The 24,366-nt window shown below is 42.0% G+C and overlaps 1 protein-coding gene across 5 annotated transcripts in view; it reads left to right on the top strand.

Moving 5' to 3' along the window:
* The window catches only part of LOC124269495 (beta-1,4-N-acetylgalactosaminyltransferase bre-4-like), a 108,189-nt gene extending 83,823 nt beyond the window's left edge, over positions 1 to 24,366 (top strand). For all 5 annotated transcript variants that reach the window (XM_046704518.1, XM_046704519.1, XM_046704517.1 and 2 more), the window contains 4 exons: positions 890 to 1,077; positions 8,887 to 9,009; positions 11,244 to 11,345; positions 18,513 to 24,366. In XM_046704518.1, the coding sequence (XP_046560474.1) occupies positions 890 to 1,077; positions 8,887 to 9,009; positions 11,244 to 11,345; positions 18,513 to 18,642 (543 nt within the window). In that variant the 3' untranslated portion in view covers positions 18,643 to 24,366. The remainder of the gene's footprint in view (positions 1 to 889; positions 1,078 to 8,886; positions 9,010 to 11,243; positions 11,346 to 18,512) is intronic.

Raw genomic sequence — 24,366 nt, 5'->3', positions numbered from 1 at the left:
TAAACTATAATAAAAGAATCCATGAGAAACTCAGTAATCGAGACTTGCTCAATATTTTAGACTTGTATTGGCTTCCTTGGCTATGTTTGTCCCAGGGTCTGTATGACAGACTAGTTCCATTGTTTGTTTCTGGTGTTTGCAATGTGTATGTGGTTGATTGGGTGACAGTTGGTGTAGTTTTACGACGCTTTTTAACATATCCCAGCAAAGTCGCGATATGGGCGACAGATACAGATTACTCACACTTATATCCAACATGGGTCCCCAGAGTAACGACCCAGGTCTCACCCCATCCCGTGTTTCGTGTTGGGTACTGGCTCGCGCTGTCTGTCTGGAGAATACATGAAATAGCGGTCCAAGTCTAGAATGATTTGGCAAGTCTAGATTGTCTCACCTCTTGCCAGAAATAAAGAAAATGTTCTAGTCTCATTTAGATTTTCTTTCTCTCTCTCTCTCTCTCTCTCTCTCTCTCTCTCACACACACACACACACACACACACACACACACACACACATATCCTAGAAATACAGTTATTTACAAATACACAACATATTTATATATATGCAGTTGTTATATATGCAAATAAATATGTTGTGTATTTGTAAATAACTGTATTTCTAGGACTAAATATTAGTCGACTGCTCGCCCACCACAGGTACATCCTGAAAGTAGGAATTAGGCTCAAAGCCAGAAGACATTTACAGGCAACTCTGTTTACCTTATCTACACATACTCTGCATCATAACAATCCTATGCCTGACAACACATTTTAATATCGTATTACATAGATATCCGAACAGAAACAGCAGCCAATCTTGTAACGCGATCTATGACAAGCATTGTGTTGACCTATATTCTGGTTCTGACCTATATGTGTGTTTGTTTCAGTTCGGCAATGCCACATTCAACAAGGGCCGGATAATGAATGCTGCCTTTAAAGAAGCGCTCAAGATATTTGACTTCCAGTGTGTTGTCTTCCATGATGTAGATCTTATACCTGAAGATGATAGGAACATGTACTCGTGTCCATGGCAACCACGCCACATGTCGGTTGCTATAGATGAAATGAACTATAGGTAAGTTGAAATTATTGCATGTGGATCATGCGAATATGTTATGTGCTGCTTCTACATCCTCGTGACCCAAGGGGAGTTATCTTGAAGTCGTGAATCGATACGATTAAGGAATTTAAAATGTCCTTTACGGTTTCTCAAGTAAAGACGCCGCTGTCTCATGGAATCTCGTATACATGTACATATTCTTGACCTTAATTGTATGTTTTGTCAATACATGATGTTGAATGTATAATTGGTGTCGTTCCATACGTTAAGGACCGAAATGATTAACATTCATGTGGTTTAGATATGTATAGGCTGTTCTGTCCTTTCTTTAGCCCAACACGACTAATGGGGATCGGGTGGTCAAACTCGCTGACTTGGTTGATGCATATAATCTTAGCCCACTTGCGTAGATCAATGCTCATGATGTTGATCACTGATCGCCTTGTCCAAACTCGATTATTTGCAGACTGCCGCCATATAGCTGGAATATTGCTGAGTGCGGCGTTAAACAACAAAAAAGAAAACGAATTGTGGTCTCAGTGTTCTGACACTTTGCCCCGACCCTTGTCGAAAGTATACCACTCAAAAGACGTTTAGGAACACAATCTATACTACTTTAGTTAATCTGTCATGGTAAGCTTTAATTTTTTAGAGCAGTATATACAAATCTCCCGACTGGCGCCGTCAAACTGGTTTCTTGCTAGCTGAACACGCTTCGAGTACAACTACATCACCCTAACACTTTTTCAGGTTAGACAGCTTATTTGAATGCGAATTAAAGCCGACGAAAGTGTCTTGTACGCTCTTTAGCTTGAGAGCAGACTTAAAATAACAACTCGGTAACGGTGTTAAAGACATTCCAACTGAAAGACCATTTACAGGTGGCGCTTCACGTCTGATAGAACTTGTTTTCCCATCCTAAATGTCTTTGCCCGGGGCCTTAAATAAATAATGTCAAATATCTCAAAGTCATGGTCGTTCTGTTCACACCCAGTCCTCTGCTGGAGCAAGGACGGAAATATTGGAGTGAAAAAACTCCATGTACATATTGGCTAGCGTCGTTTTAATTGATTAGAAGTGTGTTTGTGAGAGTGATTTTTTCTGCGTCTTACCGAAAGATATTGCCGTAGGGCTACACTTAGAATGTACAGGTTTTTAAACACTCCTCAACTCACTGCCATACTTGCCTAATGGATATGCGTTTTCACTTTCTGTTAGGTGACTTTTTTAATTGGGGAGCGGTGTAAGTTTTAATATTAAAAGATCTTAAGATCTATGAGTTTTCATTTTCATTAGACTGTATGACAATAGAAACTTCCCCAACTTTCCCTTCATGTCTAGATTAACGCTTAGTGTCTGAATATATATAATTTAGATAGTAACAAATAAACCCTTTAAAATTGAAAAGGAGCCCCAGTGAGATGGGAGATCGAACCTGAGGGAATATAGACTTGCAGGGAGAGTTGTGCTGTAGGGAAAATAATGTGGTTCAGGGACTGTGAGACTACTTCACGTCCAGCAATACCATATCACCTCCAGTCTCTGATGCTTGCATTTGCCGATTATTGACTTACATTTTGCTTATTCAAAGAGAGTCTCACGACTCTTATTCAAAAGTTGGTTAACGGGATTAAAACATTCAAGGCCTCAGTACACTTTTCAAAACGTTTTGTAGTGGAAATGTCAAGGACATTTACAGAGCTTACACATCAGAAACAAATATAATCTCCGATGCAGTTAACTATTTTGCCTTTTACATGTGAGTTTGATATTTGCTATCGTTTGAGCATGTTCGTGAACACCTGGTATCAGAACGTGGTAAAAGTGTTACTTCGGGCTTTCCTCCAACACAAACTACTCATACCGGGAGAATGAAAATAAGTTACATAACGGAATACTGTTCACACCGGCTTCAAGCTCACTCACTCACTCCAAATAGAAAGTGATATATTTAATGGTAACATTAGAATTATTAGAATTACATGTGTGTAGAATCAGTATACATAAGATGTATTCTTGCCAGAGGGCTTTACCAAGTACGTGATCAAGATGACCAGTTGTCAGACTTCCATTTTGTGGAAACACCGACGGCTGAGTGGGTTAGATGGCTGACTCTTCGTGCTGGTGATGGGTTGCACACTCCTGGCCTCCCAACACTTGGTTTCATTCTGGATTACTAATTAATGGATGGCAGAAACCAAATGTCAAATGTAAATTACCTGAGTCCAAATATTAACATAAAAACATTTCATTAACAACAAAATCGCAGTCTCGCCACGTGTGGTATGGTGTTGCCGGGATACCACGCTCACAGTTGAACTTCAAGTGAAATTATCGCAGCGCTAGATCGTCGGAAAAGGGTAACAAACATTCATGAAATAATGCAATTAATGGTGACAATGAGTTGTTCTTGTGAAATATTAGTGACGTCGTCTGATGTAAATTGAGAAGACCATGTCACAGCTGACAGATGTTAGAAGGACAGTTCCGTCGTACTGGAGCCGTAACACCGTAACATTCAGCCTGTTGGCGATACAGTGTGGTGGCAATACAGGATGGTGGTATTAACGGTACATTTAGTGTCATGGCGTCGGAAAACATTTTGACAGTTTGCCATTTGCTATTTCAAACATGCAATTGTAGTCTCTGTGTAATACATTCTTCACATGCTCATGATGACTGTAGGGAAACTGCCTCACTTGTTCATGATGATTGTAGGGTACTGGTTCCCTTGTTCATGATGGTTGAAGGGAAACTGTTTCACTTGTTCATGATGGTTGTAGGGAAACTGCTTCACGTGTTCATGATGGTTGTAGGGAAAGTGCTTCACTTGTTCATGAGGGTTGTAGGGAAACTGCTTCCCGTGTTCATGATGGTTCTAGGGAAACTGCTTCACGTGTTCATGATGATTGTAGGGAAAGTGCTTCACTTGTTCATGATGGTTGAAGGGAAACTGCTTCACGTGTTCATGATGGTTGTAGGGAAACTGCTTCACGAGTTCATGATGGTTGTAGGGAAAGTGCTTCACTTGTTCATGATGGTTGTAGGGAAACTGCTTCACGTGTTCATGATGGTTGTAGGGAAACTGCTTCACTTGTTCATGATGGTTGTAGGGAAACTGCTTCACGTGTTCATGATGGTTGTAGGGAAACTGCTTCACTTGTTCATGATGGTTGTAGGGAAACTGCTTCACTTGTTCATGATGGTTGTAGGGAAACTGCTTCACTTGTTCATGATGATTATAGAGAAACTGCTTCACGTGTTCATGATGGTTGTAGGGAAACTGCTTCACGTGTTCATGATGGTTGTAGGAAAACTGCTTCACTTGTTCATGATGGTTGTAGGAAACTGCTTCCACGTGTTCATGATGGTTGTAGGAAACTGCTTCCGTGATTGTTCAATGGTTGTAGGAAACTGCTTCACTTGTTCATGATGGTAGAAGGGAAACTGCTTCACTTGTTCATGATGGTTGAAGGGAAACTGCTTCATGATGGTTGTAGGGAAACGTTCACGTGTTCATGATGGTAGATGGAAACTGTAGGGAACGTGTTCATGATGGTTGAAGGGAAACTGCTTCACGTGTTCATGATGGTTGTAGGGAAACTGCTTCACGTGTTCATGATGGTTGTAGGGAAACTGCTTCACGTGTTCTTCACGTGTTCATGATGGTTGAAGGGTAAAACTGCTTCACGTGTTCATGATGGTTGTGAGGGAAACTGCTTCACTTGTTCATGATGGTTGAAGGAAACTGCTTCTAGTGTTCATGATGGTTGTAGGGAAACTGCTTCACTTTCATGATGGTGTTCGTGATGGTTGTAGGATGGTTGAACTGCTTCCCTTGTTCATGATGGTTGAAGGGAAACTGCTTCACGTGTTCATGATGGTTGTAGGGAAACTGATTCACGTGTTCATGATGGTTGAAGGGAAACTGCTTCACTTGTTCATGATGGTTGAAGGGAAACTGCTTCACGTGTTCATGATGATTGTAGGGAAAGTGCTTCACGTGTTCATGATGGTTGTAGGGAAACTTCTTCACTTCATGATGGTAGAAGGGAAACTTCTTCACTTGTTCATGATGGTTGAAGGGAAACTGCTTCACTTGTTCATGATGATTGTAGGGAAACTGCTTCCCTTGTTCATGATGGTTGTAGGGAAACTGCTTCACGTGTTCATGATGGTTGAAGGGAAACTGCTTCACGTGTTCATGATGGTTGTAGGGAAACTTCTTCACTTGTTCATGATGGTTGAAGGAAACTGCTTCACGTGTTCATGATGGTTGAAGGGAAACTGCTTCACTTGTTCATGATGGTTGTAGGGAAACTGCTTCACGTGTTCATGATGGTTGTAGGGAAACTGCTTCACGTGTTCATGATGGTTGTAGGGAAACTGCTTCACGTGTTTATGATGATTGTAGGGAAACTGCTTCACGTGTTCATGATGGTTCTAGGGAAACTGCTTCCCTTGTTCATGATGGTAGAAGGGAAACTGCTTCACTTGTTCATGATGGTTGTAGGGAAAGTGCTTCACGTGTTCATGATGGTAGAAGGGAAACTGCTTCCCTTGTTCATGATGGTAGAAGGGAAACTGCTTCACTTGTTCATGATGGTTGTAGGGAAAGTGCTTCACGTGTTCATGATGGTAGAAGGGAAACTGCTTCCCTTGTTCATGATGGTTGAAGGGAAACTGCTTCACGTGTTCATGATGGTTGAAGGGAAACTGCTTCACGTGTTCATAATGGTTGAAGGGAAACTGCTTCACGTGTTTATGATGGTTGTAGGGAAACTGCTTCGCGTGTTCATGATGATTGTAGGGAAACTGCTTCACGTGTTCATGATGGTTGTAGGGAAACTGCTTCACGTGTTCATGATGATTGTAGGGTACTGGTCCCCTTGTTCATGATGGTAGAAGGGAAACTGCTTCACTTGTTCATGATGGTTGTAGGGAAACTTCTTCACTTGTTCATGATGGTTGAAGGGAAACTGCTTCACTTGTTCATGATGGTTGTAGGGAAACTTCTTCACATGTTTCATGATGATTGTCGGGAAACTGCTTCACATGTCCACGATGCTTGTAGGGGAACTGCTTGACATGTTCACGATACTTGAAATGAACCTTGGCCAAGTTGTCAACATGCTTGATTGTAAGCGAAGATTGGTCGCTTGGCTAACATAAGTTAGGGAAAAGTGATTCCTATGTTTATCAGACTCCTAGGGAGCCATTTTCACGATATGAATTAGGAATATCAATTGCACCCATGTATTAAACCATCGATAAGTAACATGGGATGTGTTTACAACGGATGGTAGTCTATTTCCTAGACCAAACACACATGACCATCTGTCCGGCCTGCGGAGACACTACTACCACAACTATTTCAACACGAAACTCTCAACACATGGCGTGTCCAGCCTTCCATATTCTAAACACATGAGTCAGTATGGTTTTACGCCGCTTTCAGCAATATTCCAGCAATATCACAGCGGGGGACACCAGAAATGGGCTTCACACATTGTACCCATGTGGGGAATCGAACCCGGGTCTTTGGCATGACGAGCGAATGCTTTAACCACTAGGCTACCCCCACCGCCCCTCTAAACACACGAACAGATCAACCATGGGATGTGTGAACGGAAGGATTATGAATAGCAGTGTCACTTTCTGGTGAAAAACACGATCTATAGTTTCCGAGATAAGCGGAGATCGATAACCCAATAGAATGGTTCTTATTGCCTTGGAGCTCGGGTCAGTGCCCTCTGAAAAGAACGGTCCTCGATTGCATAGCAGTAAGGCCACTGGCTGTATGATTATGTTTTTATACGGTCAATTATAGTCACAGATAATTGGAGAATTAAGTACCCAGACTAGTGTCAAGCTATCCTCTCCGAAGGCAATACTCTGACGTTGATCACATCATGATTGTCGGATATATGAAATCGATATCTCGAACACCTTCTCCACACGTCAACCAAACAAAAGTCATGCTTTGACATGCATGTCTAGCAAATGTGGAAATGTAGACTGCCCGCTAGTACCTATATACCATTCAGGAGTACTCTGATATATAAGCCAAGGTGAAGGTCGTCAGTATGATGGTGAAGATCATGGATGATCTTGGCTTGATGTAATTTTGGTGTTTCTTCACCGTTGTGTCTGTGCGTGAGGTAAGGACATTAAAGCTTGTCATTATCTGTCTAAGCGGACTATCTTGATACCTAGTCTTGCTTGCCTCACATAATTTCCGGACGAGTCCAATGACATTAGCGTGTCTTGAAGACGCGCTCAGCTGCAGCTTGGACGGGAAATTAATGCCACAAAAAAGGCACAAAAACTCAGGCTATCTGTTTGCTACAAGGAATCGATCTTGGGGGTTTCAATTTATGTTGTCTTACTGACCGAACTGCTCTAGTTAAAGCGTCGTCTGCTCCTAATTTTGGCGGGTAATATTTCACCTGCTGGTCTCTCCTCTTGGTCACACTGACCAAACAAGACTATGTCACCCAGAAGATCGTACGGTTAAACATTACTTATTTGTTGGGCATGGTTAGAAATAACGTATGAGAGTTGGTTGAAGACTTGCGAGGTGTTTCCTGGTCTGCCGAGTTCGCCTAATGCGTAATTTTAAGCGCCCTCTACCGGGCGCACCTTCTGTGATGAGACAGCGGCAAGTAAGACGTCGCATTAGCTGTAGCAACGCTATGAACACTATTCGTGGTAGCTAACAAAAATGCTGACGCTATTCCTGGTAGCTAACAAACATATTCACACTGGAGCGGTATCAGCAATAGTGGCCCTATTCGTGGTAGCAGTAGCAACAATAGTGTCACTAGCATTGTCAGCTGAACAACAATAATAACAATTTGTTTACGTATTTGGAAATTGTCGCGATTCGTGGTAGACTGTAGCGTAAATTGTGATACTAATGTTTGTAGCTGTACCAACCATACCAACACGAGTTTGTGGTTGTTGCAGCAACAATAGTAGCCAACTTACACATGTAGCCTTAACAATAACATTAACCATAACACCAACTGTATCAACAACAGTGACACTATTCGTGGTAGCTGTAGCAACAATAGTCACACTGGAGCGGTATCAGCAATAGTGGCCCTATTCGTGGTAGCTGTAGCAACAATAGTCACACTGGAGCGGTATCAGCAATAGTGGCCCTATTAGCAATAGTGGTCACCTATTCAGCAATAGTGGCCCTATTCGGTAGCAACAATAGTCCACGCTGGGCGGTGAGCAATAGTGGCCCTATTCGTGGTACTGTGTAACAATAGCATCACAATAGTCACACTGGAGCGTTATCAGCAATAGTGGCCCTATTCGTGGTAGCTGTAGCAACAATAGTCACACTGGAGCGGTATCAGCAATAGTGGCCCTATTCGTGGTAGCTGTAGCAACAATAGTCACACTGGAGCGGTATCAGCAATAGTGGCCCTATTCCTGGTAGATGCAACAACAACATCAGTAACACTAGCTCTGTCAGCTATGTCAGCTGTAGTCGCCCAATTTGTGGTAGCTGCAACAACAACATTGACACTATTCGTGGTAGCTGTAGCTACAATAGTGACACTGGACCGGTAGTGGCCCTATTCGTGGTAGCTGCAACAGCAATATCAGTAACACTAGCTCTGAAAGGTGTGTCAGCTGTAGTGGCCCTATTCCTGGAAGCTGTGGCAACAACACTCGCAACACTCATGAAAGCTGTTGTTTCAGTTGTGATACAAGTTGCGATGGCTTTGACATATTGTACATGTTTGATTTTGTTGATATGATATTGATAATTTCCTGAAATGTATTTGGATTGTTTTCTTCTTTCAGGTTAAAGTACGATATATTAGTGGGAGGTGTACTCAATCTCCGTGTAGAACATTATCAAGAGCTGAATGGCTACTCCAACATGTACTGGGGCTGGGGCGCCGAGGATGACGATATGGCGTACAGGTAAGTACATGACAACGATGATGATGATGATGATGATGACAATTGTTGTAGTGGAAGCGTGGCTGTCGTGCTTATGACGATGTTGAGTGAGTGAGTGAGTTTATTTTTTCGCTGCTGTAGCAATATTTCAGCAATATAGAAGAGGGGGACACCAGAAATGGGCTTCAAACATTATATCCATGTGGGGAATCGAACCCGGGTCTTCAGCGTGACGAGCGAACACTTTAACGACTAGGCTACCCCACGGCCCCTGATTGAACTGTGACCATCTTGCGAGTCTTCCAGGGCCCAGTTCCAGTGGCGCTGAGACCACGTAACTACCGTGTAACATACAGTAACAGTCAGTTGTTTTAGAGCTATGATCGCTGTAGGCTTCTGGGATGGCACTCTTCAGTAACAGGATAATGTGTGGAACTTGAGACGGTTGAGATTGGCAAACTTTGTTCAGCGTTGCGTCCAAGATTTAATTGCATAGTGCATTTGTTTCGTTACAACTTTGTTATCAAACGCCCTTTAACATATACTGATAATAGACGTGGCGCTTCAGCAGTTTTGTTGATACTGCGGGGTCCCACTCCAGAAGGCGACATTCACACAGACTCACATACATACGCTGACTAAGTGCCACTATCGCTGTATGGATCGAACTGGCGTCTGCGGATGTTACATCCTCCATATATCTCCGGGGCTGGCATTCCGGTAGACCTGCACCCACACCTGTAGCCATTCCTGGGGGTTCTCGCGATCTCAAATTACCCGCTCTTGGTCTCCATTGGCTGGTTTGAATTGCTACACTACTCAATGTGACGGACAAATCTGAATGCGAGTTACACTGAAGGGGTCGTTGTCGGCACAGTTTCTTCAGATATGTACCCCAGGTACGTTTCTCTATACAGAAATGTACTCTACAGAAACGTACCGGTACCTAAACGGGGTACGAGTCCATATTCCGCAACCCTAAACCCAAACCGTATGTAGTTGTTCCCGTTCAACTGAGTGCGAGTGGTATTGTACATCGCGAAATATTTGTTACTGTGAATGCTCCTTTCACATATTACGCAATCAAATACATCTGATACAACAGTATGGGAGTTCCGATCAAAACTCTGATTTTGGCTTCGGTACGTTTCTGTATACACATCTGTAGTACACATCTGTAGTACACATCTGTAGTACTCGTGCCGACAACGAGTTACAATGAGTGAGTGAGTGAGTCAAGTTGTACTCAGCAATATATTCCTGTTATATTCCTGGGGGCGGTCTGTAAATAGCGCTAGTTACAAATCAGCTTCTATGTTGGGATGACGATATCAACGAAGTATATTGCTAACGATAATCCCACTGATAACAAAGATGCTTGCGAGAAATTCAATACTGGAAAACTGAAGGACGCGCAAGGAAACCATTTTGACAGAAAGGATGTCTTCATTCCCATTACAACTAGCGGTGGGAAGCCCTCCCTTTCTCATTTCCTTTCTTCTTATCTCGACGTTTTATTTGTTGTTAAAATGTCAGTGAAAGTAATGACGTGTAATCTGAGATTATGAGAACCACGGGAATGAATCCAAGGTTTGGTGTAGGCTTACCGAAATGCGAGACCTGGAGATAGACATGATGCGGATGTCAGGTTTATCCCGTCGTTCATTACAAGTCGTTCCGTTGGGATCCTGAGCTGAGACCATGCAGAGGGTCGGGTGGTCAGGTGACTTGGTTGTTTGAGTATAATCCTGCCCCGATGCCGTTGCTCTTAATATCGAGCATTGGCTTGAGTGTTCCAGGCTCGATAATTCATAGGCCGCCGTAATAATGTATGAATCTTGCTGAATGTGACATTAACACCAAGCACGCAATATTATCTGTACATAGACAATGTGACCAGTGCTTAAATGCGCATGTCCAAAAGTATGTAGATGATCTGTTGGTTTATATAAACATTCTGACCTCTGATCATCGTCCTTGTGCTTCTTTATGTCCGAAAAGGTGTGGACGTCTCTGAATTTGATTCTTTTACGCCATAATTTAACTGGCACTCTGTTAACTGAATGTCATACGGAACGATCGCACATCAGTTGGTGTTTTGTCGTTTGTGAAATGCATTGACGACACAGTGCTGTCATTCCAATGTCTCAAAGCCTAAAATAAACAATAGTTCTTAATGTCACGCCTACACTACAATGCTCAGTGTGTCATCTACGTGACAAGGCATTTCATTTAGTGTTTTTTTTCTCTTCCAGAATTTTACATGTTGGTTTTAAAATCACGAGACCACCATCCACGATAGCTCGGTATAAGATGATAAAACATCAGAAGCGGCGACCAACATCATGGCATACAAGGTAATTAACTTCCTTCTCCACAAGATTGCACGACTTTGATTCTTACACACAGAAAGTGATTGTATGGGGTATCTGGTAACCTCACTTCCTCATAGTGATTCATACACAGGTTTTTAACATTGTCCTCAAGTGGACGCTTCAGCCTCTGCGATGGACTAACGCTTAGTATCGGAATATCTATAAGTTTGATTGTAACAAATAAACCCATTTAATTTGATAAGGCTGACCGACTGACTGAGTTAGGTTTTACGCCGCTTTTAGCAATATTCCAGCAATATCACGGCGGGGGACACCAGAAATGGGCTTCACATATTGTACCCATGTGGGGATTCGAACCCGGGTCTTCGGCGTGACGAGCCAACGCTTTAACCACTAGGCTACCCCACAGCCTCAATTTGATAAGGAGCCATAGGGAGACCAGAGATTCAGCTGGAGAAATCTAGACTTGCTTCATTTTGGGCATTGCAGGGAGGGCTAGGCTATAGGGAAAATAATGTGGTTCAGGGATTGTGAGACAGACCTCTGAGGCACCACCGGTTCACTGTTGTGCCACATTTATGCAAATTGTGTGAATGGCGGAGGCGTCCAGTGAGACGGGCCATGCTTTACCTAAAGCGACTGACTGACTGACTGAGTTTAGCAATATTCAAACAACATCACGGCGGGGGACACCTGGAATGGGCTCCACACATTGTACCCATGTGGGGATTCGATCCCGGGTCTTCAGCGTGACGAGCGGACGCTTTAACCACTAGGCTACCCCACCGCCCCACCTTAAAGCGAGCGCTTGGTGCCATTGCCGAATTTTGGTAATCAATCGTATTATTTTCAACGCTAATTTGCCTTTTGTACCCAATGGAATCTATTGCCACGGGTAATCGAGTTATTCTGATGCGTGGATGTTTATATTTATTAGGGTTTTGAAATTGTGGAGTGTGGTGCCCGTGAACGGGTGAAATGGATATTCTATTCACATCAAATAAACTAAGCCATCACTAAAATACGTTCATGTTAGTGTATTTAAGTCTGTGTGTGTTGATTAGTGAGGCACATCAGCCATGGATAACACCATTATTATGACATAGGCCAGCTGTCACTATCGGCATTCGATACGAATAGGAGCAAAATTGGACACGTTTAGCTACAGTGGCAGATTATTTGTCATGTATACGTCTCTCGTATTTGTGAAATCGATATATCAATGTGATGATCCGATAATACAATAGCATTTGTACATTATCCAGTCCTAACTGCACACCCACCCCTTGCAAGTCGTGAAAGTCGGCCTGATACGTCGATCAGCAGAACACGAAACACTCATTTCCTCCATGCACTGAGTGATCGGGTGTTTTGTTGCACTCCTGTAGGAAGCCACTCAGAAGTGGTATTGACGGTTTATTAAACCACTGGTTTGATTCTTTTAAAAACCAGAAATATAATTTTTATTTCAAATGCCCTAACAGTAATTAGAATTGACAACGTTATTACATCATGGAAAACAGTGCTGTTGTATTGGCTCCAGCGGAGCTTATCGCTGGAGTTTTCTGTAACGTTAAATCAGTTGTTATCATATTGGCTGTGGGTTAATCCAATGGAAATGGCGTTGATTGATCTATGAAGACGACAACTCCAGTCGTATGTACACAGAGCCAGCCGTAAATATCTTCAGAAACGGTTATGACGAAAGTTAATTATTACATTGCTTTGATCTGAATATTTGGATATTGCTATATTGAATTAAAACAAACATGACAATATTACAAATATTATTACCAAGCAATACATTACGCTCACATGACTTGTTCCAATACCCCGTGGGAAAACCGGCGTGTAGGGCGTCTTAATAGCTTTTCACCATACCCTACCTGTATAGATCGATGCTCATGACATTAACCACTGAAAGTCTGAGTTATTTATAGATCGCCACCATATTGCTAACTTCCGCGTTACAGGGAGGCGCACATGCTCGCACGCACACGCATACACTTGCCTTCATTTCCCATCACTCTTTACAACATTCGGTTGTAAACCAGCTAGTTTTACCTACTTTGTCAAACGTAGATCATTAACTGTTCCATATGAGAATTCAGTGCCGAAAATTGGGACTTCTAAGTTGATGGCAGATAGGCCTCTGCACACAAAAAAGCATCCGGGTTCGACTCGGGTTATGTCCGAGGTTCGGGTCGTGTTTGGGGACAGTAATCTATCGATTGGAAAGACAACACTGACGATATCTGGTGTCTTGGTGGCCATAGTGCGTTTGTCGAAGACTGAATACCACTGAGAGGATGCTGTCACTGACACGGTCTGCTTGCTGTTTTGTCATGGTCACTGGCCGTACTGCCATTTTCAGCTGACATGGAACGACAAAATAATACTCTGTTTAGATATTTACTGGCTGTAGATGTAGTCCAGTCTTTGGAACTTGGTTATCGGAGCAGTGGGCCTTGGTTACCTGGTGCAGTGGGCCTTGGTTACCCGGTGCATTGGGCCTTGGTTTTCCGGTGCAGTGGGGCCGTGGTTAGTTGTTACAATGTTGGCCTTGGTTATCTGGTGGAATGTTGGCCTTGGTTATCTGGTGGAATGTTGGCCTTGGTTATCTGGTACAATGTTGGCCTTGGTTATCTGGTGCAATGTTGGCCTTGGTTATCTGGTGGAATGTTGGCCTTGGTTATCTGGTGCAATATTCGTCTTGATTATCTGGTGCAATGTTGGCCTTGGTTATCTGGTGCAATGTTGGCCTTGGTTATCTGGTGCAATGTTGGCCTTGGTTATCTGGTGCAATGTTGGCCTTGGTTATCTGGTGCAATGTTGGCCTTGGTTATCTGGTGGAATGGGCCTTTGTTATCTGGTGCAATATTCAATTGATTATCTGTCTTGGGTATCTGGGTGCAATGTTGGCCTTGGGTATCTGGTGCAATGTTGGCCTATCTGGTGCAATGTTGGCCTTGGTTATCTGGTGCAATATTCGTCTTGATTATCTGGTGCAATGTTGGCCTTGGTTATCTGGTGCAATGTTGGCCTTGGTTATCTGGTGCAATGTTGGCCTTGGTTATCTGGTGCAAAGTAGGTCATGGGTATCTGGTGCAAAGTAGGTCATGGTTATCTTGTCTAAGGTTGGCCCTTGCTATCTGGTGCAATGTTGGTCTTGGTTATCTGGTGCAATGTTGGCCATGGGTAACTGGTGCAGTGTTGGATTTGTCTACCTGATGCAAGGTTAATCTGAGACTGTGGAAAGGCCATGTCATATATACTATCGAGGGCGTTGTGTTCTTTACGCACCAGGTTGCACCTGAGATTGTGTTGACTGCTGTTCAAATCACACAAGCGTTCTCTTCATTCTGATCGACGTGTACCTCCTCTTCTTCCAACGATGCCACAGTATCGTGACAGTTCTTATTTCACGTGAAGGTCATCTTGAGGTGATGAGCATTGCCCATCCGATCAGCTCCCGAATTCAGGTACAGCACAAGTACAAGACGGCTACCATATCACAAGGCACACTGTCTGTGACTTCCCAGACTCCTGACATCGACTGAGGAGCATGTTTGGTAGCCATAACGCAATAAAGCCGTTAAGAGCCTAGGGTTTAAGCGATCCAAGCAACTCTTTTGGTCACATCGATCCAGGCGGAGAAGTGTTTAAATCACTTAGGTAACTCCTCGGTCTGCCCACACGACATCACGGCAGCCATTTCTTCACCGATAACCGCCTTTTACTGCAAACCCTGCGCTGCGGAACCGTTTCTTTACCGACAGCAACCCCTGGACCCATTACTTCAGCTGTGTTTGTGTCAACAGGAAAACGCGATATTTGCATAATTAGATCCGTGGTTTATAGTAGTCGGTTTACACAGTTTTCAAGAATGTGGGATACAGCTTTGTAATTTGTCGACTGCAAAACGTGGATTTATTGGCACTTGCAGTGGTTAAAGGGGATGTGACGGGCACGACATATTGATCCCTGGTCACGCCATACAACTAGCAACATCTCCCTCGGGCTGTAGATCGGTTCCTCAGTTACTTGAGACCAGTTGGCGTCTGTTGAAGAGGCTGGTGATTGGCCCCGGGGGGAGTCGTATCCCTGGTGGCACTGCACCAGGGGCAAACCATTGAAACCTTGGGCTTCAACTGATCGTTTTGCCGCTGCTGGTTTTTCCCACGGTTCTGATTCGTTGAGAGACCATAAAACGACGACACGTCAACGTCCGAGTGTTTCTGACCACTCAACGTCACAATGCTGAGAATCTATTGACAGGTGTTTAACGATACCTTCACTCTCAACTGGTTATTGTTTATTGTAAATTATTTGCATTTAAATCGTCCCATGTATTAAGCTATATAACAGGAATGTCTCAATATCAGTAATATTTAACAAATACTGAATATTTGTAAATTGTCATGCAACTCGGTCGAACTGACTGTCATTGTTCTGCAACAGACTGGCTGTCTTAAAAGGTAGTAAGGCTGAAGGGGTCGTTGTCGGCACAGGTACTACAGATACGTACCCCAGGTACGTTTCTGTATACAGATGTGTACCCTAAACAAAGTAAAAATACAGAAACGTACCCGGTACCCTAAAAGGCGGGCGATCCGTCCATATTCCGCAATCCAAAACCGAAACCGTATGTAGTTGTTCCCGTTCAACTGATTCCGAGTGGTATCCATGTGCATCGCGAAATATCCGTTACTGTGTATTCTCATTACTTTCATAAAGCAATCAAATGTATCTAATACAACAGTATGACAGTTCCGGTCAAGAATACGACACAATGGGAATGGAATCGTCCTAGGGTACGTTTCTGTGTTCTCATTATGGCCAAGAAACGTACCTGGGGTACATATCTGTAGTACCCGTGCCGACAACGACCCCTTCAGCGGTAGTAAGTCGTACTTCTAATGGACAGTTAAACCGTGCGCGCATACAAACACACACGCACGCACGCAGGCACAAACACATGATGAGATGGCTACACGTCGCAGCTTAAGAGCAATAATCGTGACCGCGAAATTAAACCCATCTTCCAGCCTCATCATTGTTGAAGTTAACGGACATATCGGGAGGATAGAATAGATTTCCTAAATGTCAAATCTATTTCACATTAGTGTTATAATATAAAATGTAAAAAAACAAATAAATACGTTTTACCACTACGAGCAACAAGAGGACGGTGCGTGCCATGCATTGAGGAAAGGCTGTACCGTGAATACTCGAGTACTCGAGTAACGTAATCACTACCGATTCTTTCAAATTCGTGACTTTTAGATGTCAAGACTCATTTCCTCAGTCAATCAGTGTGTCTACAACATCGACTCCTGTGCCGCTTCGGGGAAAGAAAAACAATGCCAGCTTTAGAAATCGACGCTGCAAATACATAGCTTCAGTTACCGCTCTATTTTGTATTATGACATTGAGGAACCGGAGGCTCCACACAACGCGTTTCCGTAATGGCGCGCTGACTTCACGAAATCGCGCTCAGTGCTGCGAACGTACTGTTTTGACACGGGATTATAGTATTAACTTTAAACGTCAATGTGTACTGAATAATCGCTCATAATCTAGCTTCTCTACCCAATTTACCTGAGAGGCGAGTGCCGCCTTGTCTACAGTGCGAGGAGTTTGAAACAAGACACGCGTTATGAGTTAACCGAGATTAATGTAATTGCTGACCTGTGTGGCTGAATGATCGCCCGAGTTAACCGAGATTATTGGATTGTAAGATCGATTTGAAAGGTCTTAGACGGCGATCGTGAATAGAATAGTGTCGCTACCGCCGAGTGCCAGTGGCCAAATTGTTCACATGCGCGCAATGAAAAAATAATTGAATGTTTTTAGAAGTTGGAAAATTGAATCGTGTATAAAACAGGTGGCTAGTTCTGAATTAAAGCTGTCAGACTCTTCTTTATGTGGAGGGTGGAGACATATTAAGTTTATCCCCTGAAGATAAATGGAACGTACTCGTCTAAGTCGCTGCATTTCGTTGTTGCGTCCCTTTATTGAGCCAGGATCTGGTGACTCTGTGTCATAATGTTCATATAGTCACCACTAGCTTCAGTATATACCCGAGACTGGTATTCTCTGACGCTGGTATTCTGGTATTTCCCGATAATGTAAGTTTACCTTTCCTGTGTCAAGCTTGAATTGTGTTCAGGATCAATTATGTAGGAGTGTTGACGGGTTATAAATGAAAATAAGATTGATTATTCAATTGAAAGGAAATGTTTCATTGCGTGCAATAATTAATTATCCTTTCACACGCTATACCTGTACATGTTCCGTACTGTCCTGGCCCCTGCGATGGAGGGTTCAAACACAGAACCAACCTGATTTTTAACCCTGATTTGTCTGCACCATACCTGTCCTGCGAATTCAAGCATATCCTACGTGATACAATCTTGAGGTTAGCCTTGCTCCAAGGCTGTACCGAAGGTTAAGCCCATGCATTTATAGTAATTCTATCCTTTAAAGAGGCAAATCCAGATAACCTGACAGTTTTTTATATAAGCCTCTAAGGACGCCTGTCTGTTAGAGGGATATTAATATTTTTATAAATTATCATTTAAACTATTAATTATTATCTTAGAGACTTGTGCATGTCTACATTGAGTTGATAGGCAAGGATGTTACTGAAATGCTGGTCAAAGCTACGTCAGTGTTCACCCACTACATCTTACTGCATGGAATAAATACCCTGACATTTTAACTTAGCCATCATGTTTTTTAATGTTGATTCATATTTATATTAAGTGTATATAAGATATAACGTACACGTGTTATACAGGAATGTGTAGAGGAATCCCAGAATTGTATGTTTGACACCTTTTACAGATCTGGCACCAGGGATAATCTACAACATACGTTGTAAAGTCTCCCTGCTGGCACCATCATGTTAAAGTCTTCTATAAACATGACGCAACAATTTATGTCCTAAATCACAAGAAGTTATTGACATTGTCCATTAAAAGAAATGCCTTTGAAAAAGTCCTTTAAGGCAGAGATTATGTCAAGACCTTTTTTGTATGTCATATTTTCCTACCTTCTCTACTTGTGGTGTTGATTACCATGTCCATTTTACACATTGGCAAATGCATGACAACATCTCCGTAATGTAGATCTCAAGCGTTATGTCAACATGCAATATGTTATTATCAATTCTGTCTGTTTCAGGTCGAAACTTCTCCACACGGCCGTGAAACGCTACAAGATGGACGGTCTAAACAGTGTGAGCTATACACTGATGTTTGTTCACGACGAAAGACTGTTTACACACATAATGGTGGATGTTGGAAAGCCTTGACGATGTTTTGTGATGTAGGTAATTCATGAGGCCTTCATTCACGTGTGACCTCTCAGGTCAAGGTCAAGGTCGAGATTGCTGTCCTTATAGCCACAGTGACTGCCACTCTGTAAGGACACGAGGAATGTGAATGATCCAGGGAATAATAATCAGGAACGAATATGATCGGACGTCAAGGTCAAGGTCAAGGCCTTAAAAGAATTGTGAAATGTGTGACTCGTTGTGTGATGACAGGTGAAATGTATTCATTAAGGCCTTTGCAGTATTTTTGTGTGAATGCGAGATGAAATCCTGACATAATCAGAGACAACAGAACATAATCCCGAGACAGAGAGATGGATAAGGATGGAGGAAAACATTCGTGGGCAAATGTACCCATCTGGTGGACAAACTGGCAGTGGAATGAGGTATTCAATATAATGGACGTCACAATGAGTGTCAGAGTGATGTCACAGCCCTCTCTTTGTGATCATGCCAAACATCTCATGCATTAATTTATTCAAACAGCTGATCCAATGCAATGAACCAAAACACTTTATATCGGTGGTGCATACTTATCATAATTCTGGTGCAAATGCGACTGCAACTGCAAACATGTGCGTGTCTGTACGATGTGTGACGTCATGCTCGCTGTGATGCCTGCCGGGACGGTGTGTACTGTCATCATGGTGTACTGTACTCAGGTGTACTGCTTGTCGATGTAGGCATCAGTGCGGACTGATCAAAACAGTATTTAGAAAGTTTGATTTCTGACATGAGATCCCATCACTGGGTGGGAGATGGTGAGAACGTTTTGAAGATCCAAACAATTAGTGTTCGGAAACAGCATAATCAAGGCTGTGTGTTCCAAAAAACGCTGAAAACGTGGGTGGGTTGATTGGTCGTTGATCAGAATTGTTTGTGACGGGTTTTTTCTGTGACGTGATATCGACCTTGTCTGTTACTTCCTGTCTGCTGGACTTGGTAACGTCATGTACATTTCACAACCTCCAGTACGTGAAATATGTGACAGGAACACTGCCACTGACAACCCTTACGACCTCTTCACACCCGAATGATTGGCAGGTGCGTGTTTCAGTCTGTCAGCGGCATGCGCTGTCGTTGGTGAAGACAAACAGACACAGCTGGTGGATCCGCTATCGTCAAGTATATCGCCTACTTTACACAAGATTGACAGATGCGAAATCAGCAGGAGTCAGTTTCAGGGAGGGAAGCATCACTTGAGGCTTATCTTCGTTTACCAGCATAACACACTTTGATACTTATTTACAGTTTTGTTTCCAACTCTTATTTATGCGAATGTGTGGTTTGGGTGTGACGTCATTATATCAATGTGCCAAATTTGGGAATGCCTAGTCAAACCTGCTTCCATAAGCATTATATTTCTTTTTTCCATTACAACCAAAATATCCGGATACAATCGTCGGGTACAAATATTCAACATGAATCTCGATAATGAATATGTAATCAAATATCTAGTCAGCAAGCTTTTTAACAAAGGAAAATGTATATTATTGTTACGTATTCTTCACTACATGTTACAAACAATTGATCAATATTGCTATCCATCTTCGTACTGACAGGGTATTTTTCCCTTGTTGCAACCTGTATCATGTGATCAGTGGGCAAATATTGCTGATTAGTACACCTGCTAAATCAAATACACTGTATACACACAATAACATTGTATTAATTAAACACACATGTTGTAAACTGAAATATCAATAATATTCGTCACTTGGCTGGTAATTTTGTCCAAATGGTCTTGCTGTTCAAGACATCTGTTTAACGTATTTGTTGTGTTATTTTAGGCCAATCTTATTAATCGATCCGTAGCAGGTGTCAAACAAGTAATGTATCCTATGTTATATGGAAAGAGTGCAATGTACACTGTTGCTCATTTCACGTCATGAACACGTGCACGAGATTGTCGTGAAACCTCCTGCTATGGCTCTTATATAGCAATCATCACAACGGTTAAAGAACATATTGACCGGGTCCCATTGACCAGTGATCACTTTTACCAGAGTCTAGCGGTTTTACTGCCACGGTTTTTTAATATATAATTTTAAAGGAATTATAAGGAATAATTCGTATTTTAACAAATTAAATGCTTAATACGACAAATATACGATTGCTGCACACATTTCCTAACACTCACTAAAGTGACAACTACTGTCTAGCATCATCCTTCAGTTCAACAATATACACTTTGCATTAAAGGTTTGCTTTTTAACACGAATCATGAAAATATATATGTGATGGTTTCGTTGAGTTATGACAACATATTTCCGCTTTGCTATTAAACAGAAACCTTCACCATTATTTCTACATGCTTATGATTCATCACAGATTTGTTTTGACAAATAATCCTATTCCTGTGTGTGATCTTATTTTTGTTTAAAATCAAAGGATCTGTGTTTGGTTGGAATGTATGTGATAAGTATACATATCACATATCGCCATACGGTGTGATCAGTCATTTTATGCTACAACTCATCCACGTTGTACACTACAAGAGTCACGGTTGTATATACCAGGTGTTGTACTGGTGTGTATTGTTGATTGTTATATATCAAACATACCTGTGAACGAGGGAGGGCACGGAGGATGTATGTTATGTGCCTTACCGATGACACATGTACATGTACATGCGCTATTAACACTATCTTATTTCAGATTTGATTGACATTTGTGCTTGTGCCAATACCATGTAGCAGGTATATGTGGATGCGGCAGTATGTTGAATTTGCTAATGGCAATATTTGACATCAAACACGACTCACTGGGTCAATAGAAACTTATTTACCTGGCGTGGGGAGGAAATCTCTAATATTGGTGAGTGATTTGGTGTGACGCTGCTTTCAACAGTATTACGTTATATCACGGCGTGTCTGTTTCGTGGGGGAGGGAAGCCCGAAGTGATGTAGATATTAGATGAGGAAACCCACGAGCTCGGGTATGGTGCTGACTGACCTAGAGACAATATCAGGGAAAATCGTGACTAGAAGCACGTCATGGGTTTCTGGCGTGCTCAGAGACGCAACTCTCTCGACCGAAATGCAGCGCTTTAGACAACTAGCCTTCAACGTCCCTACTTTAATTATGACATTAGTGGTATTTTGAATCAGTGTAAGAGCAAGGCCCAAAGCACCTCAGAAATGAGGTGTTGTCATTGTATGATTTTCTCACCTGGAAATAGAGGCCGTGTCGATTGTACATGGTCACACTCTGTTATGTGTTAGTGTGATTTGATCATATTTCATTTATGGCCGGCAGTTTTTGATGGACCTGTGTGAAAGTTAACACATCTGATGTGATACAGCAATCATTTTAACGCATCAGAATATTTCCTGCGATCGTTTGAAAACTCCGCTTGATATTCGTTTGATGGAATTAGAAAACACATGCATGAGTTAACAAAATGCTGGTTTCGAATCCCCAAGAGAGTTTCTTGTAAACGGGTCTAAAATGTTAAAATTCCCCCGCGGACCAGTTAGCAAATGTAATCGAAACGTTCATTACTGGTAATAGTTGTTATTGCATTTTTGTTGATCAGTTGGTCACGATGACATTACAGTCAGATCGTGTAAGATACCACTCTCCGTGATCTGACAATCTCCGGTTTCATTTCTCTACCACTCAGATTCGAGACTTTCAGCAAAAGAAATTACAATTTATTCGTTAATACTCCCTTTGGGTGTATGGGAACGGTTATTTGATGGACCAGCCGCTGTTATGCACATGGAAAGTGTTATTAATCGCATACGTTCTTTTTCTTAAACAAATATGAAATGCTTGGTGAATGCTTAGGCCATTCAATAATTCATTATCCTCGACTCTGTTTTGAAAGTTCAGCTGGGTGTAAGATCATCTTATTGGGGCAAAAGATCTGAACTTTATTAGACTGAAATTATCACGTTTTAATAAAAAGATACAGATGTTTTGTGTTGATTGACAACGGTGTTTAGATATGTCTGCGATGTGTACTATACATGCCATTACATTGGGAGATAATTCTGCATAATCTGAGAAACAGCTGTATGATGATCGTTCGCTCCTGCTGCCCGATAGGTAGCCAAATCAGTATGTATGTTCTTCAGACATTTTCAAGATCTCAGCATCTAGTCAAACTGTTGTATAACTCTGTCAGGAAATATCTATCCAAGTTGCAAGTTGTATGTAAAACGGTACGGAAGCCATTTAGAGTCGTTTCTACATTATCTGGAAATTTCAAGATCCCTATCCTGAAATTCCAATTTAGTATTGCAAAAGAACAAGAAATGGCACTGAAGGGCTTTCGTAAGTTATGTTATGAAGATCATAGTGTTTTACAGGTGCTCGTTCTTGAGGACATCGTCACTGGGCCCTGTTTAGCCCGACATCGTTGTGAGGTGACTCATTGTACGCGTGATCCAAGAGCAGTCAGCTGTGAATGTACCAGAGCGTGCGGGTCTTACTGCAGCATACCAGTGTGTGAAATATCACAGACATGAAACAGTAGCATATCGGTGATCATCATAATACTATCTGCTATAATATAATACCTTTGTTTGTTATCGTGTAATCGATGGACTTTAATGGCATGGCTAATGATCCAGGATGCAACCATCTTCTTCACGGGTTGTATTAAGTGATTGGATGTTCTACAGTTTTAGTCACAAATGTTTCAGCTATATCACGATGTCCTGTAAGCAATTTAGATTTGGGAAGGAAGTATTTCAGTCCTGATTGCTGGAGTACATTAATACCTTAACAGTTACAATGTGTCGCCTCATTACATGTCGTGAGCTACACGGGGCTCTTCACTTCAGCGATGACACTCAAATTTTACGTTATTCTTATACAGTTCGTGAACAGCAAGTCTTTACATGACAAACTGCTTCAGGTGTGATGTTTTCACTTGTTAAAGCAAATTACAATAATAAACACGCTTTGTATACATTGAACAATGCTGCTATAGTATATAACTATGATTATTATTCTGTCATATTATGCCATACCAGGAACGATAATGCTAACCAAGAATGGCGTGTTCGTTAATTTCTTCTTGGAAAAGCGGAACTGCAACACAATCAATTATGACATTTTATATATAAAATAACTCTTTATTTGACATGTTCCGATTTTCTGTTCACGAAATGTTTCTCTTGTCGAAAATGTTCACTGAGGTTCCATGTATGCGCCTCCGAAATGGGGAATTGCACATCATAAAAGGGGAAAATGAATGCTTCTATATTTATGTTGCGCCTGACAACCTCTCATCACACTACATGTTAGCGATGCGATTATCTGTATCTTGGAAGGTTTCTTCACGGAATTAGAAATGTTTTTAGAAATTTATCGAAAGTACTCAGATCCTTATTATCAACATTCAAGTATGTATATACTCACAAACACGTCTCAGTGGTAACGTTAGCCTTATATATATAAACATGGAAGAATTTAATGTTAGTTGATGTAAATGAACACAGGTTCATGGAACTGGAAGACTGGAGAATGCTTCTTTTATACTGGCAACTAAACGGCCACAAGTGTGTGCAGGGCATCATACATCTAGCATGGTGGGAGGCTTGTGATGGACACGAGAGTGTCGTGATACAGAACTATGCAACATTAGAACACGTTGTCTTTCCTAGGTATTATTGTATACAGGAATACTCTGCCCCATCGGAACCTGTAACTCCTCCATGTCATACTGCAATAAATCATTCACGCACTTTA

Source organism: Haliotis rubra, unplaced genomic scaffold, assembly GCF_003918875.1.
Source record: "Haliotis rubra isolate DU_JTF1 unplaced genomic scaffold, ASM391887v1 Scf145, whole genome shotgun sequence".
Taxonomy (NCBI): domain Eukaryota; kingdom Metazoa; phylum Mollusca; class Gastropoda; order Lepetellida; family Haliotidae; genus Haliotis; species Haliotis rubra.
The sequence above is the reverse complement of the archived record's forward strand: the minus strand, read 5'-3'. Positions and strand labels throughout refer to the sequence as shown.